Raw genomic sequence first — 20,468 nt, 5'->3', positions numbered from 1 at the left:
CTTCTAATGCCAGCATCTGTGAAGCAGAGACAGGAGGATCACCACAAGTTTGAGGCCAGCCTGATCTACACAGTAAGTTCCAGGAATTCTAGGGCTATATAGATTGAACCGGTTTCAAAAGAATTTTAAAAGATATGTTCTTATAAATAGTGGTTAAATAGGGCTGTAGAGATGGCTCAGCAGTTAGGAGCATGGGCTGCTCCTCAAGAGATCCTGAGTTCAATTCCCAGAAACCACATGGTGGCTCACAACTATTGAGATCTGGTGCCCTCTTCTGCCTTGCAGGCAAACATGCAGCTAGAACACTATACATAAAAAAGAAATAAAACTTTAAAAATAAATAATTAAATAGTGCTTTAGAGTAGACACTCAATAGATGCCATATTATTTCAGATTATAAATGGAAACCCAGAAGAGCTTTAATTAAATAAAACATAGGAAGATTCGATATTGCTGAGCACACTACAAGGACCCTGTTGATGTTTAGAGTAAGTAATGTGAACTCAAATAGTGTAAGCATCTAGTTATTATAGTGAATATCACCACTTGAATTCTTAAATGAAGACATTGCTTCATTTAATCCTCACAGCCCTATGAAATGTGATGCCCTTCATATGTATGTATTTATTTATTTACTTGTGTTTGAGAAAGGGACACACATCTAACACTGGCCTTAAACTCCCTATACAACTGAGGATGTCCCTGACCTTCTGACCTTCCTACTTCTACCAGTACTGAGACTATAGTCATGTGACTCACACCCTGTTTATAAGGCCCTCATCAAATCGAGGGCTTCATGCATCCAAGGCAAGCTCTCTGCCTCTAAGCTACACCCTCAGCCCAATGATTTCCATTTCAAAATGATAAAATTTAGCTTAACATTTAAATATTTATTATTGTGGTGTGTTGTGTGTGGCCATGGCATTAATGTGAAAATCAGAGGATGACCCTGTAAAGACTGTTCTCTCTACCTTTTCCTGGGTTCTGGGACTCAAATTCAGCTCATCAGGCTTACACAGAGCCATCCTATTGGTCCTACTTTATCATGTTTGGTTTTTTCGTTTGCTTGCTTGCTTGCTTGCTTGCTTTGTTGTTTATTTTTAGACAGGATCTTGATACATAGCCCACGCGAGCCTGAAACTCATTATGTAGCTCAGGCTGTTCTTAAACTTGAAACCTCCTGCTTTAGCTTCTGGGTGTTGAAATTACAGACGTGTGTAACCATGCCTAGCTAAAAAACTTATGTTGCAATAACTGATAGAGCCAGGGTCCAAGCTTAGGTTTGCTTGACTTCTGCTGTTAACAATGGCAATAGACTTATCTTCTTTCCTTCAGTTTTTTTTTAATTTATTTACTGTGTGTGTGCATGTGGAGGTTAAAAGAGAACTTGTAGAAGTCTGTTATTTCCTCCCACCATGAGGGCCCTGGGGGTTGATTTCACATTGTCTAACTTGGTGGCAAGCACCTTTACCTGCCAAAATATCTTGTTGGCCAATCCAGACTGACTTTTCACGCATACACCCTCACTGGTGCCAACAATGCCACTAAATTTATCGCATAAATTTTTGTTTTGATTTTTCTATGTAGAGTTTCTCCATGTAACAGTCCCGGTTGTCTTGGAACTCACTCTATAGACCAGGCTGTCCTCAAACTCACAGAGATCTGCCTGCCTCTATCTCCTGAGTGCTGGTATTAAAGACATGTGCCAGTATATCTAGTACTTATTATATTGAAAAATAAATGGAATCTGAAATGCTTTGTGTTTTCCCTTTTTATTTCCCAGACAGTTTCTCTGTGTAACAGTTCTGGTTGTCCTGGAACTCACTCTGTAGACCAGGCTACCCTTATAACTCACTGAGATCCACCTGCCTCTGCCTCTCAAGTGCTGGGATTAAAAGCATGACCCACTGCCGCCCAGCATGTTTTCCTGTTTTGTTTTTTTTTTTTTAATTTTTATTTTATGTGCACTTATTTCCATTTTCCTAAGATTAATGTGTATTGTAAGAAATGTATTTGTAAGAGATGCTTATAAAAATGTTCAAATAATACATTTAAAATTTGAACATAGACATAAACACTATCAGTATATTTCTAGCATACTCTAGAGAAAAAGAGTAAATTTACAAACAACATCATTTAGTTGTGGATTAAGTACACCCCTTTAAAGAAGATGGGCTTAAAGCATCATGTCTGATGATATTGGCCATAAAAAATAGCCAACTAGGGGGGTGGAGAGATAGTAGCTAAGAACACTGGCTCCTTCCAGAGGTCCTGAACTCAATTCCCAGCAAACACATGCTGACTCACAACCATCTGCATAGTGGGCTCTGAACTCAATTCCCAGCAAACACATGGCGACTCACAACCATCTATATAGTGGGCTCTCATGCCCCCTTCTAGCATACAGTAGACAGAGCACTCATGTACATGAAATAAATAAATCTTTAAAAAATAAATAAAAGCCAACTAAAGGCTAGGCTGTGGTGGCATACACCTTTAATCCCAGCACTTGGGAGGCAGAGGCAGGCAGATCTCTGTGAGTTTGAGGCCAGCCTGGACAGAGTGAGTTCTAAGATGGCCAGGGATACACGGAAGCAAACAAACAAACAAACAAAATAGCCAACTAACCCAAATGTGGTTGCTGACACCTGTAATCCCAGCATGCAGGAGGCTGAATGATTTTCATGAATTCAAAGCTAGCCTGGGCTACATAGAGAGTTCCAGGACAGCATAGGCTATAGATAGAAACCTTACCTGCCCAAAAAAAAAAAAAAAAAAAAAAAAAAAGAGAAAAAAAAGGACAAGGTTAGCTAACCCACCTTTATCAGACTCTATATTCTTCAAATAATAGTTTGATTATCTACTTCCCATGCTCTCATGTCTTTTGGAGTACCCTAAGTTCACTAGGAAAATATTCTATTGGGCTGGTTGTAATGTTTGCCTAACATGTAAAGTCCTGGGTTCAATCCCCAGCACTGCACCCTCCCCCACACACAAATTCTCTTAAAAGCAAAGCTATTTTAGCTAGATTATTGTCTGTGCAAACCCATAATTTCCCTCTAAGAATTATAGCACTATCGGGGGTCATGGGAGGGAGGGAAAGGGAACTGCAATCGATATGTAAAATAAGAAAAAATATAAAACAAAAACAAACAAAAAAGAATTATAGCACTAAATGCATAGCAAAAATCTTATTCTAAAAACATCAATATAAATCATTTATATCAAAGCAAGACATAAGAAACACTGACAAGATACGTGAAGTACAGTGTTTAAAACATGCAAGGCTGAAGGGGCCAGCTATTAAATTTCTCATTTCGGATACCTTGAGTTTTTCTGGTATTCACCTTACCTTGAAAGAGCCTATAACAGTACAATACAAAATAGCTGTCAGCAGCAATGTAAACGCTGCATTTCTCTGGTGCAGTTTCACGACCACTAACCACAAGACTACTAAACAACTAAAATGAAGTGTGGCTATGGAAAGAGTTTTAAATTTTCATTTTTTTTTTTTTCCAGTACTGGGTCCTAAATCCCTAGCCTAGTATTTTGAAGTTAAAAGGCCGCATGTGGGCTGGGCTTGGTGGTATACACATCTGTGGTCCAACATTAAGGTGGAGACATAAGGATCACGAGTTTAAGACCAGTTTTGCTTATAGAGTGAGACCTTGTTTCAAAAAAGGAAAGCAAAGCCCAGAAACAAAAAGGTTCAATGACGCTAATGGCTTCTATATTGGACAATGCTAGCCAAGAATAATACTGAGGCAGCTTCACACCAACTTTCATTTACAGAAAACAGCCCACAAACCCGGCTTATATCTGGCTTCTAATTTGAAAATCTGCTAAATGAACAGTATTGCCAAGCACCGTGTGTGCGATCATCTTACCTGGAAGTAGTTACAGTGTGCATAGGAAGAGGCAGTAGGAGTGACACAACTACTTAGGGCATCCATGTGTGTGGAAGGAGAACAGCACTGTAGCACAGCTGGAACACATTTAAAAAAACAAAAGATAGCGTTCAAAGAACACACTTCATGCCACACCCACACCCACACACACCAAAAAAAGTGGGTGCTGCTGATTGCTTTTTAAAAGAACCATGGTTCGATAATATGTTTAATTTTTTTATTGCTTTTTGAGACAAGATATTGCTTTGTACCCCTGGCTGATCGTAAACTCCTGTGTCCTCTTTATTTTTCTTCCTCTTGAGCTGGGTTTATAAATGTATATCTATATCTGGCTGTAATAAATGTTTAAAGGGATATATATATATATATATATAAAATTTCTTTTTTGTTGTTTTGAGACAGGGTCTCATGCAGTCTAGGCTGGCCAAAAACTCACTTTGTAGCTAAATAAGACTATGAATTCATGATCTTCTTGCCTCTACCTCTCAGGAGCTTGGATTACAGGCATGAGCTACCACACCTAGATTATGTACCGCTGGGGATCAAGCCTCTGTACAGGAGGCAAGTATCTACTAACCATACTCCATCCCCAGCCACTAACTGATTCTGTAGTGCTTAAGCATATTGTTACTTTTCTAACCAATGTGAAATGAAAGTAATTTCATTTCACTAAACCCAGCAAATTATATTTGTAGTTCCTAAATAACTGTTTCAATCATTTTAACAACTATTTGGAGAGGAAGTGCTTTAAAAGTAAAATAAGTAAATATATTCTCCAATCTACCATTAAATGATGTGTTTTGTAGAGAAACATGCAAAAAAAAAAATATATATATATATATTTTTTTTTTTTGGCATTTTGACAAGTGGTTAGGAATGTGGATCCTGGATTCAACCTGCCTGGTTTTGTAGCCTGGCTCTATAATTTGGTATTTTATAAATACGAACATGGTTAATTACTTCAAGTCTCACTGTTTACATTCCATTAAAACAGGGATAATAACAACCTACTGTCATGGTTGTTAAGGAACAACATAACCGAACTAGCATGCACAGAACACTTAGGACAGTAATGACAGCAATCAATAAATGTAGCAGCCAATATTTTAATGAAAAAAATTTTGTAGTACTAGGTAATGAACTCAGAAATACATCATAAAAACTTTATGGTTTAGATACCAAGAACAGATGGAACTTTTTTGTACAGGAACAGTTAGTTACCTTACAGGTCCAGTCAGTCTTACTAGACTAAGTTCTTTTCTAGAGTCTCTCCAGAATGGGTGAGACTCAGTTACATCATCATACCTTTGGGGTAAACAGAAGATCATACGGATTGAATGCTTACCATGCTTCAGACACAATGGTGGATGCTTCATATGTTTTTTTTTTTTTTTAATCAAACCCATCAGACTAACATGACTTCAAAAAGTAAGTAACTAAAACTCAGGTATTAAGAAATTTGTCAACCATAACAAGGCTGGATGTTCTAGCATGGACCCATTTTCTCCTGTATTTGACAGAGTAAATATGTTGGGGAATAAAGTGCATCCACAAATAGCTAACTATGGAGAATCTGCAGGGGTGTCCAAACTGGGAAGAAAGGACTTTCCCCCTCCAGTTATTACTAAGGAAAACCTAGCCCACCAATGGCAGAAAAGACCTCGTCAAGAGCTGCAGGTAATTGTCTCCTAATTGTACTGAAAGCAATGGTTCATTACAAATAAACAATGCAAAGACTACATTTATTTCTCTAATACTTCAGTAGTATGACCCTACTGTTTAAATATTTTGGTGTTAAAATCTTCTCCAAAAAAATTGTTGGAGAAATAAAAGTACAATATAGCTAGCTATATAGAATTGATAGCTGATTTTTTTCTGAGACAGGGTTTCTCTGTATTGCTTTGGAGCCTGTCCTGGAACTAGCTCTGTAGACCAGAGGCCAGCCTGGTCTACAGAGTGAGTTCCAGGTTAGCCAGAGCTACACAGAAAAATCCTGTCTCGAAAAACAAAAAGGAAAAAACTGTACATAACAAACTAGGATTCACATGCAAACAAGAGTAGAGGGCATTTTTAAATTTCTCAGTAATAAAACTTCAGAATTACCAAAAAAAAAAAAAAAATCAGAATTACTGAAAACCATTGCCCTCACTACATGTGAAGCAAACACATTTGTACTTTATCTTATGGAAATAATTTTGTTATGTTTTGTTTTGTTTTCCAGTACAGGATTTCTCTGTGTAACAGCCTTAGATGTCCTGGAATTCATTCTGTAGTCCAGGCTAGTTTCCAACTCAACAGAGATCCGCTTGCCTCTGCCTCCCAAGTGCTAGGACTAAAAGCATGCACCACCATGCCCAGCTCTATGGAAATAATTTTAAAACACAATGTTCCAGATATGAATCTACTCCAGGGCAGCACAGTGTTAATAGTGAGAAAATGTCCAGTCACATAAATGCTCAAAAGAAACAGTAGATTTAATAATACAGTTAATTTCAAGATTAAGTTACTATAGCAACTAAAGTGCTAATCTTTCATTCATGGTGAAGAAAAAGTCTCCTGGGAATGATACAGTCCTTAATAATCTTTCAACTTTACAATGGTATAAAGATGATACTCATTCAGTGTAAACCACACACTGAAACCTTATCTTGTTCCACAGCTCATTACTCCTGAGAGGCTGGGCAGCAACAGTGAGCCCCAGCTTCCAATAGCCAATATCCTATAATGCAGCCCTCCTACTAAACTATGAAAGTTCTGAATGTTAGGTGTATCAAATGCATTTTAATATACCTTCAACTTATGATAGGATGTAGAACATATTGGTATAGTGGATGTGCATCTGTATACCCAAAATATATGAAAATAGGAATCTGAATATTTAGGGTTTTTGTTGTTGTTTGAGACAGGGTTTCTCTATGTAGCTCTGGCTGTCCTGGAATTTACAGGCTGGCCTTGAACTCAGGCATCCACCTGCCTCTTCCTCACGAGTGTCAGAATTAAAGGCACACACCATCACTGACTAGTCTGAAAAGAATATTTTTAAGTTGGGAATGGTAATGCTGACTCCTAATACTCAGGAAGCTCAGGAGGGAGGTCTCTGAGTTTGAAGCTAACCTGGGACACACAGCAATATCCTGTCTTAAAAAAATAAGGGCATACTATACACATATTCAGAGTAGCAACAGTCTACAGAAGTGGAAGCAACCTAGAACCCTTCAACAGATAAAGGAATAAAAAAGGAAAATTTTGGCACACAGTACAAACTGGATGAACCTTTAACATATCTGATGAGGCCAGTTGGGGGTGGTGCACTCCTTTAATCCTAGCACTCTAGAGGCAAAGGCAGGTGGGTCTCTGTGAGTAAGAGACCAACCTGGTCTACAGAGTGACTTCCAGGACAGCAATAGATACACAGAGAAGCCCTGTCTCAAAAGTATGATGAACAAAATATGCCAGTAACAAAGGTAACCATTATATAACTATATGCAGGCCCTAGGTAGTCATGTTCATAGACAGAAAATTAATACTGCCAAGGAGTGGAACATAGGGAGAATGAAAAGCTACTGCTTAGTACAGTTTGATTTGGATAATGACAGCAGCTTTGGAAATGGCAACTTAGTGAATGTAGTGAATAATTCACAATACAGTTAAGTTACTGACAACGAACTATACAATTTAAAAATGTCAATTTTACAATTAAATATTACATAACTCAACTTATACGAGATATCTATCCAGAACAGTCAAATTCACAGATAGGAAGGATGGCAGGCTGCCGGGGATGGAAAAGGAGGCAATGGATAGTTAGTTTCTAATAGGTATTAATTTTCAGTTTGGGAAAATCAAAAAGTTCTGGGAATGCCTAATGGTAGCGGTTGATGTAAAGTGTCACAGACAAGAGTTAAAGTTTGATCATATACATTTCATTATAAAGATGGCATGCTTTTGCTTTGTTTCTTATGGGAAATAAAGAGCTTCCTGGTGACAAGTCCCTCTTTTCTGTGAGTGCTACCCTGTATCTGAGCATAATAACCACACTGGGGAAATGCATAACTCCATACTCCATGTGCATGTACACCATGAAGGACTGAAAAACTAAAAAGCAACCTTTTGAAAGTAAAATTTCCCAATGATACAGTGCTTATCTAGCATGTGCAAAGCCTAGGTTCTACCCAAACACACTCTCTCTTTGCCCCCATACCCCAAATGCTTTAAAAAAAAAAAAAAAGTGCCATGCCTTTAATCTCAGCATTTGGGAGGCAGAGGCAGGCAGATCTCTGTAAATTTGAGGCCAGCCTGGTTCCAGGACAGCTAGGGCTACACAGAGAAACCCTGTCTTGGAAAAACAAACACACAAATAAAAACCAATGAGAGCTTTTAATCCCAGCACTCAGAGGCAGAGACAGGGAGACCTCTGTGAGTTTCAGGCCAACCAGAGCCACAACATGAGAAACTATTTCAAATAATGATGATGATAATCCTTATAAGCAACTCTTTTGCCCAAGGACCAATTCAAACACAATTTTAAATAATGAAAAACCTATTTAAAATAAAAATATTCAAATATTTTATGTATCTTGTATTTCAAGATTTTACTTCAATTATGTGGGTTTGTATGTGAGTTCAGGTGTCCATGGAGGGAGTACTGGAGCCCCTGAAGCTGGAGTTACAGGCATTTCTACACTAACTCTGAGCCATCTTTCTAGGCCCCAAGGCATATACTTACACAAATTATTTAGCCTTTATAGTATTAGTTACTAGCCTCATTTAAAAAGCTAATTTTGAAAATGTTTATCGCGCTCGTGTGTCTGTGTGTAGAAGCCACAGATTGGTGTCAAATATCTTCCTTCATCTCTTTCTTCCTCAGTTTTTGAGGGGCTGTCTCCCTGAAGCTGGAGCTCACTGTTTCAGCTAAACTTAGCCATCAAGCCCTAGGGTTCCTCTTTCTCTGCTTCCAGGTATACAAGCATATACCACTGGGCATTTTATGTGGATGCTAGGCGTCCAGACCCAGGTCCTCATGTTTACATTGCTGAACCATCTCCTCAGCTCTTATCCTGTGAGTGTGCGCGTGTGCAGGCGTGCAAGTTTGCTTTTTGGGACAGTGTCTCATGTAGCCCAGGCTGGCCTTGAATCCCAGAACCAAGTGCCTCTACATCTCAAGTGCTGAGATTACAGGTGTGTACTACCATATGGGCTAAAGTATTTTATCCTTTGCATGTTAGTCATGTTTTAATTTTTATAAAACCTATTATGGGTATTATTCAGTTATTAGCCCAAACTCTTATGGCCTCCTTACAGGATAATAAATTGAGAATTACGATAACCCATTTATGACCACATCAGATGACTAAATGAACTAGAACAAATCCACAGCACTCAACAGAATATTAATCAAGGACTAGGCTAAGAGGAGAGGATACTGAAACACATTGAAAGCAGCCACTCTACCCAGCCTGAGCTCCCAATCTGGCCTTCCTACTCTAACTTCTGGAGCACGTTTCCTTTCTTCAGGTAGAATGAACTAATAATCCAGAGCAGTCCCAATGCCACAAGCAGTAAACAAGGGTGCATCTCTCCATCAACTTCTTCCTTGTCTACAGCACATGACAAGGGCAAACTCTCGCAGAGAGAAATACCAGATTTCCCCTAAAAGAGAAATACAGCAAAACAACAACAACAACAAAACACACACACACACACACACACACACACACACACACACACAGTGCATGTACGCTGGGGGAGCTTCTCTTCTAAGAATACAGGTAGAAGCAAAAAAAGAAAAAAAAAAAAACAAAAAACAATGACTGAGTCTGAGTCAGGTTGGCTGGGCTTCTCCATCAGTTGCCACTTACTAGTTGTGCCTCAGTTTCCCCATCTATAAAATGACAAAAATCAATCTTCTAAGGAAGTGAGAATTAAATGAATTAATATTTGGAAAGTTCTTAGAACAGTGCCTGGTCACAGGTAATTCATTTTACAATGAGATTAAGGACAGCTATAATCTGTTATTCACCATACTTTGACCTTACAAATGTAACTTTGGGGGCTGAAAAGAAGGCCCAGGACCACAGTCAGGAGGCAGAAACAGAAGATCCCTCCCATGCTGACTAGCTATGCTAGCCAATCATGAAGAGACCCTGCCTCAGTAAATAAACTGGACAGTGATCAAGAAAAACTCCCCAGCATTAAGCTTTGTCCTTCATATGCATGTGCACATACATGCATACACATCCATAACACATTTGAACACATACACACAAATACCACATATATACACACAGAAAGGAAAGAAATAATTTTGAAAAGAAGACAAAGTTGATTTTGAGCCAATTCAGCATGTTAGTCAAGAAAAAAAATCCTTAACACAGAACTTGATAGGTAAATGTGGATGGATGAATATTAGGCATACTTAAATACATAGTAAAAATAAGTAAAATTAAAAGGCCTAAAATGAACATTTTCTACAAAAGAGGCAGACTGTAGTATCACACTGAAAATAACAGAGGGGTTAGAATCAAGCCAGGATCAACTAACCCCAGATACAACAGTTTGCCTTTGAAAACTTATGAATTTAAAAATGTGCTAGGCAAGGAAAATTAGTGCTCCAAAGGAGGGATAAATGTAAAAAGATTCTGATGATCATTTTATTAGACAGTTTGATGACATGTTCTTGGCTTTGCTATAGAAATTATGAAATTTTGGTACTCATACTATTTAAAGAGGCCAACTCCAAGTGTACTTTTTACCCAAATTATTTTATTTATTGATTTATTTATTTTGCAATAGAGTTTTACTATAAAGTTCTGGCTGTCCCAGAACTCACTATGTATAGACCAGGCTGGCCTTGAACTCAGAGACATGGCTCCCTCTGCCTCCTGAACGCCAGAGTTAAAAACACACAGCTTTTTTCCCCTGGCCACAGAAACCAACAAAGGGTAGCAGAACCCCTGGAATTGGAATTAGAAATGACTGTGAGCCACCATGTGAATGCTGGGAACCGAATCCAGGTCCTCTGCAAACACAGCCAGCCAATGCTCTTAACCATCAAGCCATCCCTCCAGCGCCTCACAACTTATTTTCAGAAGTTTATTTTATTTATTTATTTATTTATTTTTTGTTAAAACTTTAAGCCTCAGCTCACAATAGTTTGTTTTTGAAGGAACTGGACTATGAGCATTCCTCAGTCTTTCTGTTGTAATCTACTCAAATGTGGTAGGGGCTGCCTTGCCTTTCAGTACTAACAGCTGATTTAGCTTGAGGAGGCTGTTCATAACGCTGTTCATTAATAGGGCCTCAGTAAGGAGTGATTATATTGCTTAGTATCTTGTATCCTTTACCCTATGAAGAGAAGTTAGGCAAATGCACGGTATTTTTATGGAACTCTCTTTTCCACAGCAGACAGCTTATATTTAACAATACAGCTCTATTTATAAAGTGCTTCAGAATGTGCAAACAGTTTCACTCACTTCATGTCATGTACTAGAAGCCATCAAAACCACTTCTCAGCCTTTTGGCTGAGATCAAGTGAGGAAGCTCTCACGAGAATTATTGTTCTTATAATTTTAGACACTTTAGTCATTTCAAATTATCCTTCTTAAATGCTGACAAAACAAAATGCAAACAACACAATGTGTGGTGATGTTCCCGATGACAGTAGCCCTCGTTCACCCGATGACAGTAGCCCTCCCTCGTTCACGCGTCTTTTGGCTCCTCAGGGCTGGGCTGGAGCCCGGGCCTCCTCATAGGTGTGGCAAGAATGCCATTATTAAGCCACTCCCTCCTTGCTCTGAATGTCTCCTACATTCTTACCTTGAACTCTTCCAGATAAATATTAACTTACAAGTTTATAACAAACTAAAAGAAAGGTTTTTTGGTTTTGATTTTGGCTTTTCGAGACAGGGTTTTTCTGTGTAGCCCTGACTGGCCTTGAACTCAGAGACCCACCTGCCTATGCTGGGATTAAAGGTGTGCACCACCATACCCATCTTGAAAATAAAGTTGGATTCAACTTGGACACTTAGTGAAAGGAGAACAGTACCTTTGAAATTTATATCAGGTAAAATGCAACGAGTCAATAGAAAAACCATATATTTAGATGTCATTAGTCAGAAAGCAATACTATCACAAACAGAACAGCCACCACATTTACAATTTTAAAGTCAATAGATTATTTCTTTTTCTAGCTTATATTCCTTTTTCTTGTTTTGTTAAAATGGCCTAGAAAACCCTTTCAGAGATTCTTTCTAGATATGCAAAACTGACAAAAATCAGTGCTCCCAGATTCTTAATTCATAAAAGAAAGAAATGTCTTCTTCCTTCCCTTTCTTGTCTTCTCTGAAAGCTTTGACTCTTGTCTCCTGTCTATTGCCTCACTGTGCAGGCTTGTCCAACTCATGGCCACTGGCCACATACAGCCCAGGCTAGCTATGAATGATACACACACACAATTATAAACTTACTTAAAACATTATGAGAATTTTCTAATTTTTTTGTATGTATGTGCAGTGTGGTTATTGAGGATGAATTTTGTCTTGATGTCAAAACACTGAACTACACATGATGAAACACACCACTGCTACACTATTTCTACAAAGTAGAATGTAATACTATCTTGTAAAAAAGATTTGAAAATACTAAAACTTTTTCCAAGAAGCAATAGATTCCCTAGCATTTGGAATCTATCAGCCTGTCCTCAATGTTCTTGGTTGAAGGTACGACTACAGTTGTCAGTTTGTCTGTTACTCCTCAGTTCTTACTTGGCTGGAGTGAATGGTGCAGGGCTCTACTATTCATCACACTTTAAGGATTTAATTTTCAAAGAGTATGTGCTCTTACTAAGCTTCATTACCAAAATACTGAAATGATTTGATTATGAGGTAATCTCATTTGTGAAATAAAAAAAAAAATCTTAAAACAAGATGAAGTAAACATTACAACAATAGTAGAATAAAAGTAAGGTTCCAGGGCACTAAATCTGTTTTTTTATGTACATTGGTGTTTTGTCTGCATGTCAGAGCCCCTGAAACTGGAGTTACAGACAGTTGTGAGCTATCGTGTGAGCTGCCAGTGCTCTTAACCAGTGAGCCATCTCTCCAGCCTCCCAGGGCTCTAAATCTTAATTTCAGAACTAGAATACACTTTGAGGACATAGAATTTTCATTTCACCAAAAATATACCCCTTTTGTTTGTTCGTTTGTTTTTTGAGACAGGGTTTCTCTGTGCAGCTTTAGAGCCTGTCCAGAACTCACTCTGTAAACCAGGCTGGCCTATGCCTCCCATGTGCTGGGATTAAAGGGATGCACCACCACTGCCTGGCTGAAAATATACACTTTATGTGGTAACAGATTCTCAAAATTCTTAAGAACAGATGAAACTATATATATGTGTATATATGCGTGTGTGTGTGAGTGTGTGTGTGTGTGTGTAGTGTGTGTGTATGTAAGATTTATTCTATGTTTAATTAGGGATGTGTGAGGGTGAGATATGAGCGTGTGTGAAGGCCAGAGGCATTGGCTCTCCTGGAGATGAAGTTACAGGCGGCTATGAGCCACCAGACATGGGTGCTAGGATCCTCTGCAAGAACAGTATACTCTCGTAACCACTGAGCCATCTCTCCAGCTCCTAATAATCACTAGATAGTGTTTAAAAATATGTCTGGTTAAGAAATCATTGACATTTTTTAAATGAATATTCCTATTTGTTAAGCACATAAAGATTAAAATGCTACAAAAATATAGATGTTCTTATAAACTACCTTTATAGAAGCCAGTGAACTTGAATGTCTCCTACCTGTTGGATAGTAGGCTTGGGAGTACTGCGCCGAGGGTGTGTAGTTACTATATTTTTGGGAGGAGCTGACCATTGTTTGAGGACCTTGTTGAACGTGTACAGATGTGGCGCTGGGCTGCAGCGTATAAGTAACCTCAGTTGGAAATCTCTGCAGTACAGGAAATGGAACCCCTTTTTCTGAAAAAGTGGGAGATGTCTCCACTTGTCCAGGGTGCATTCCAAGGGAGTTCTGCCATGTTCTAGGAGGAATCGGGGTTCGATCTAAACCTTTCAGAGGGAAAGTGCTGTGGTTGTGGGAAGAAGTTGATACGTAGGAATAAGGAGACAAGTTATCTCGCCGGAATGACCGGTGAAATTGTCCTACAGCCACTGGTCCTGCATAAAAGAGGAAGAACACATTTACAAACTTACAATACACCATCAGACAGTAAACCAAAAGACAAAACTATGCAGCTGTGTACCTACCAGCTATTTCCTACACAACAGAATGTTGAATTGAGCAAAAACAAATTCAGAATACAGTACTGAAAAAGAATAACCAACTCTTGGTGATCCTCAATATGACTGTCATAAAAGGTAAAGTGGCCAACCACCAGTGTTCAAATTAGGTCAAAACTGGAAATTTTCCCTGCATTTGTTTAAGGCAGGAACTTTAATAAGTAGGAAAGTATTTCTCTACTACACACATAAAAGAAATGTTCAGAGCAAGTAAGAGTTCATTAACGAGCCACAGAGAGATATAATGCCCTTTGCTCCCTCTTAATTACTTTTATGTTTATTTCTTTATTGCAATGATTAATTATTTACTTATTGTTTGAGCATGGCTGCCACAGCATGCATGTGGCTGTTGGGACAACTTTCAGGAGCTAATTCTCCCCTCAACCAAGTGGGTTATGGGAGATCGAGTTCAGTAATTCACTGGCCCCTTGATTTATTTATTTTATATTTATGTAGTTAATTTTTGGAGACAGTCTTGCTATGTTGTCCTAACATGGCCTGATTACTCACTACACAGCCCAGGTTTAAATGAAGCATTGAAGCAATTGCCCTGCCTCAGCCAACTGAGTGCTAGGCTAGGATTCAAGGCATATGCCACCACATTCTGCTTAACAAAAAGAAAAAATTCTTATAGGAAAGTCAGGCTTGATAACTTTCATCTGATTTTCTTCATCTTTTCAATCAATCAAGCAAGCAATCCTTTTTCATGAGTTTTTCCTCTCTTTTCCAGTCTGGGGATCAAATCCTTGCATATGATTTGCATATGCTAGGCAAACACTTGACCCACTGAGCTATAGTGCAAGCCTGGAATCATCTTCCTTTTTCTTTGGTTTCTAATAGAGACCTTTCCCAGATACCAGGGGCTTTCAAACACTTGATTTGCACATGCATCATACCAAGCACTGATTAAAACTTCAGATATGTAATCTCAGAGACTCTGACACAAGCGTTTGTTGTTCCTTATCTAATCAGATAGAAAGAATGAGAGGAAAAGGACAAAAGTATATACTAAGAAAAGGATGGCTATAAATATTATAGCCTGGATTTACTTTATGGTCTGTAATTCTTGTAAGAAAAATATTATCCATTGAGTATGTATGTGGCTCACAATTTCCTTTCAAACATGCTTTCTTAAACTAATCATTTGATTAAGCAATTTACTTTATTGAGCTAATCTTTATTAAAGACAAAACTTAATTTATGTGTGACTTCAGTGCTAAGCTACATGTTGAAAGATGTCACTCAAATATCTACCAATTCAAATAACCAAATTATAAACCAATCAAGACATTATACATATCCCATTCTATTTCCATAGCAATTAACTTCCCCTTAGCAAATAAAGCAATAACACCAAGAATAAACAAATATATGCATTAATACCAACAATACAAATTCTGGATCCCGGGAAATCAGGCACTCTATCGAATGAAGAAAAGAAAAACTCTAGTTTAGAAGACTAAAAAGTATTCAAATTATTGATCTTTTAAAAACTTTGCTTGGCTAGGGATACAGTTCATTGACAGAAAACTTGCCTAGCATGTGTGAAGCTCTGGGTTTGATCTCCAGTACTGCCAAAACAAAACCAAAAACCTCAAGTTTTCCTCTGAAGCACAAAGAACAGCTTTTATGATGTTGTTGCTTAACAGTTTCTTATAGTCACATGCCTTAAACTCACCACTGACAATTCTGGTTTTCCTAAAGAAACTGGTACTTTTCACAAAATGTGTTTCTGAACATCCCAACTACCCCCATTCCCTTCCTACCTGATTTCTCCTCGGATGCTTTACATGCCAGAACTACACGTTGCCTACTAAATCTTCTGGGATTTCCAGAGACAGGCTGCTAAATCCTAATTGGGTTCCAAAAATGTAGTTTAAATCGGAACTAAAAAATAAATTCATAGGTAGTGGTGGTGCATGCTTTTAATCCCAGTACACAGGAGGCAGAGGCAGGCATACCTCTTTGAGTTGAGGCCAGCCTGGTCTACATAGCCATTTCCAGGATAGTCAGGGCTACACAGAGAAACCCTGTCTCAAGAAACCAATACACAAACAAACAATTCTGCTTCTCGGGTGATAAGTTCTGAGTGATGAACAATTACCTATTTTAGATGCTGATAACATAATGTCTACAGAGTGACTTCCAGGACAACCAGGGCTACATAGAGAAACCCTATTTCAAGGGTCAGGGGTGGGGGGTGGGTAAGAGAATACTGTCAGAATTAGAAGGCCATCCTCACTATTGTTGATGGCTTCTGGGGAAAGGAGAGTCGGTTTTATTTAAGGCTGTGGCCCCTAAAGGGTCAATCATGCTCCAGTGGATGACCCCACACCCATGAGTACATGGGAAGTATAAATTAGATCCAGAGCAGGGTGGTAGTGGCACACTGCTAATCCCTGTGCTCAGAAGGCAGAGGCAGGTAGATCTTTGTGAGTTTGAGGCCAGCCTGGACTACAGGGCAAGTTCCAGGATAGCCAGTGCTATACAAGAAACCCTGTCTTGAAATAACTAAAATAAATAAATACAGTAAATTAGGCTCAGTTTTATATATTATATATATATTTATATATATTAGGACATGACATTGGCAGGAGTAGATCTGGAAAGAGTGGGAGGGAATAAGGGATGAATATGACCATAATACAAAATGACAAAATTTTCAAAGTATTAAAAGGAAGGTCATTACTTCAACTTGTTTCTTAAAGAACAAAGACACATTAGCTCATTTTTACTCCTTTAAGGGTTAGGTAATAGGACTCTCTCTGTGACCAACTTTATAAACCACCATATTCATGTCTTCAGGAGATCTTTAAGGTATATTTGGCAATATTTGAATTCAGAATTCTGGAAATGTGGGGTATGATGGATTTTGACTGCAAAGATTCTTTTCCTTTTATGGAAATGAAACCAAACTAACCATTTCCATTAGAGAACCCTCCCATTGGCTTATGGAGAGCTTGTATGTTCACACAAGAGTATCTGCTTCCCAGACTTTAAACTTCATTTTGACCAGTGTAACATATATTGCCAGTGAAAACAAACATAAATGAACTAACGAAAAAGGAAAAACAACAAGAACAAAACAACTCAGACCTTTTACACTGTTTATCAAGTATATTCTTAACTTAGTGGATTTAGATTGGAAGACTAGGCCCTAAAATAGACCATTCTACAATTAAGGAGGTTTTGGAAGGCAGGAAGCAGCAGTCATATAACCGAGGCAAGTTGAAGTAAAATGAAAATTAGGTGTGGGAAGCCTGGCCGGGGGGTGGGGTGGGGGGTTGGTGGTGGGGGGTTGGGGGGGGGCACATGTCTATAATCCCAGCTTTTGGGAGGTTGGGTTGGGAAGACGGCAAAATCAACCTAGTCTACATACCAAGACCTTGTACCCTAAAGCTAAAATGGCAAAAAAAAAAAAAAAAAAAAAAAAAAGGTGAGGAAAATTAGAAGTGCCAAGGACCCTGGCACACATAAGGAAACAAGCTGCAACAGTATCCCTGAAACTACAAAACAATTACATTACACCTGAAGCAGTAACACAATTGCCTACTGCACTATGTACAGTCAATGGATAACAGCCTTCCATACACAACAACAGGGAGAAAATAGGAGATGCCTAAAAAACATACTCACACACTCCACACACTCAAAAAGCATGACTTTTCCAACAAATACTCTTTAAAATGCTTAAATAAGTTGCACACTAGCCTTATGAATACACCTGGGAAAATATAATAACAAAAAAAGGGCTCACTTGGTAAAAGTGCTTTGTCACCAAGCCTGATGACTAGAGTTTGATTCCCAGTAGAAGAGAGCAGACTCCTAACAAATTGTCCTTTGACCTTCACACACATGCCATACCTCAAGAGCAAGTGTGCTCAAGTGTACACAAATAAGTAAACATGTAATTTTAAACACCAACAAAAAGAATGCAACTAAAGGGAACTAAGAATGCTATTTCCCTGTCTTTTCTCCTTATGCCCTCTAGAAATAAGACTTGAAAAACAAAACAAAATGAACAACCAACCCAAGCTAGTTTTCTCGAACCATATTCCATGGGGGCTGTTTCCACTGTCTTTTTCCACACAATTCCCCAGAGAAATCAAAGATGATCACATGGAGGCAGCTCACTTTTCCTTTAGAATTCCTTTAGAACATTCCTATGCCACTGTTATTTTCTCAGCTTGTTACTAGAACTCTGCCCTAGTTCCTTATCTTCCAAACTCCACAGACAGAAAACCTAGGCTCTAATCTTCCAAATTCCAAATGCAGTGTTGGTATTGCTTCAGTACTGGGCCTAGATTAGGTTGGGGGTGGGATAAAAAGAATTCCAAATTTGGATTAATGTATCCTGTGGCTTCCTCGGTACAGCTGTCTATTGTGGCCTCCATGGAGTAAGAGTGCCACCCTCACCTGTGTGTGGGAGTGCACCTCAAATCAAGTCATGAAACTGACCAAAAGTTTCTGAATTTTTCACTAGTCACACATACACCCCCAATCCTGAATGGGCCAGGAATACTGGAAAAAAAATCAATAAACTATAAGTGTATGATTTCTAAGATTCTTTTAAACTAAGTCTTGACATCTAGTTTTTGTTTTGTTTTGTCTTTAGCTATTTTGCTTTAAGTTTGTCCAACAGTAATACACCAAGCTCTCATTAGCTGTGACAGAAGTATTAGTGAATCTACACTGGAACAAGGCTTGCCCCTTAGATATATGAAGTCTATCACCCTATACATTACTGGAACTTTAAATACGACTGTTTTCATTAATACTTCAATGATTTTTTAGATGTGTCAATAGGTGGAAGGTGGCATGTCCCTTCAAGGTCAAATTTCCACTCGAGGGACCTGTTCCCCTTTCCCTTGGTTGGGTTAATGCCTTAAGTTTTCTTGGCAGTGACTTTGTTCCTTCCCACTGGAGCCTGCATAGTGCCCGTTCTTCTGACAATTGGAGGCCCTTCCCACCTGCTACTTGGATAAACGACTTATTGGAGAGACCAGGCAGAAGCAAATGGCTAAAGAGGTTTAGAAGTACGTTAACTCGTGTGTGAGTGTGTGTGTGTGTGTGTGTGTGTGTGTGTGACTCTCTTGGAGAAGAATGGAAAGCAAACCTAAAGCCTATGCCCCCCTTTTGCAGCTACTCACAGACCAGGGGATGCTTACAGACTCTTGCCAGAGAAAATGCAGATGCTAGTGAGGATGCAGGTGATGTGACCTAGTCCTGGGGTTGTGCCGAAATGGTGCTCACTCTCTGCGGCCCATTTGCACGGACGGGGAGCGAGGATCCAGGTGGCACACACTCACCATGCTGCTCTGGCCGGGGCCCTGCGGGCTGGGGCGGTGGGTCCTGATGCTGCAACGGGGAGGTGGATGCTGAGGCCGAGGCGGAGGCTGACGTGATGAGGAGCCGCTGGAAGCGGTTGGGCGGGCGACAGGGCACCTCCAGTCCGGCCGCCAGCTTGGCCTTGTTGGCGCTGGTGAGCCTCTTGAGGTGAACGAGCAGCTGAGGCTGGTCGCGTCGGAAGTGCGGGCTGTGGAAGTGGTGGAGTGGCCCGTCGCCCGCCGGCCCGCCAGCCCCAGGCCCTGGCCCGGGCCCCGCCGCCCCCGGCCCACCCAGCACCACCTTGCGGAAGCCGTAGAGGTTGAGCTGGCGGATGAAGCTGGTGAAGTTGGTGGTTTTGAAGAGCTCGGGCTCGGCCCCGGCAGCCCCGACGCCGCTGCCGCCGCCCCCGCCGCTGCTCCCGGCTCCCCCCGCGCCCCCGGCCCCCGGGCCCGGCGGGCTCAGCAGCTCGGCCTCGAAGAGCGGCTGGTCGATGAGCAGCCCCTCGCCACGGCCGTCCCAGCGGATGGAGCGGTACCGAGGGCTGTTCACCAGCCGCCACAGCTTGGCGGGGAAGTTGTTGGGGTTGATGGGGGTGGACAGCAGCGCCTCCTCCATCGCCCGCCCGGGCCCTGGGCCTCGCCCCGCCGAGCCTGGCTCTCCCACCGTTCTCGATCCCCCGGGCCTTCGCTGCGCCCTGCCCCCTCCTGCCAGCGCCCGGCCGCCGAGGCCCGGACCGTTGGCGCACGAGTCCCCGCACGCCCTCCGGTGCGGCCAATGAGGCCTCGAGTTCCCACCGCGTGGTGGCCAACGGGGCGCGAGCCCGCCCTCCCCCTCGGCGGGGCGCACGCCTGCCACGGTGATGGCAGGACACTGGGGCCGCCTTCGCGGGCCTTCCAGAACCGTCCCCTCTCTGTCGGCTGCCCCCCACCCCCACCCGGA

General features: G+C 40.5%; 1 protein-coding gene across 1 annotated transcript in view; it reads right to left on the bottom strand.

Annotated features, from left to right (window-relative positions):
- Window positions 1–20,220, bottom strand: part of Hsf5 (heat shock transcription factor 5) — a 40,500-nt gene extending 20,280 nt beyond the window's left edge. Inside the window, exons 1-3 of the mRNA XM_051190169.1 lie at window positions 19,511–20,220; window positions 13,704–14,078; window positions 3,888–3,985 (exon numbers count right to left, since the gene is read on the bottom strand). Coding sequence (XP_051046126.1) covers window positions 3,888–3,985; window positions 13,704–14,078; window positions 19,511–20,144 — 1,107 coding nt within the window. The 5' untranslated portion in view covers window positions 20,145–20,220. The remainder of the gene's footprint in view (window positions 1–3,887; window positions 3,986–13,703; window positions 14,079–19,510) is intronic.
- Window positions 20,221–20,468: the final 248 nt, after the last annotated feature.

Source organism: Phodopus roborovskii, unplaced genomic scaffold, assembly GCF_943737965.1.
Source record: "Phodopus roborovskii unplaced genomic scaffold, PHOROB, whole genome shotgun sequence".
Taxonomy (NCBI): domain Eukaryota; kingdom Metazoa; phylum Chordata; class Mammalia; order Rodentia; family Cricetidae; genus Phodopus; species Phodopus roborovskii.
Note: the sequence above shows the minus strand (reverse complement) of the source record. Positions and strands in the feature narration are given on the sequence as shown.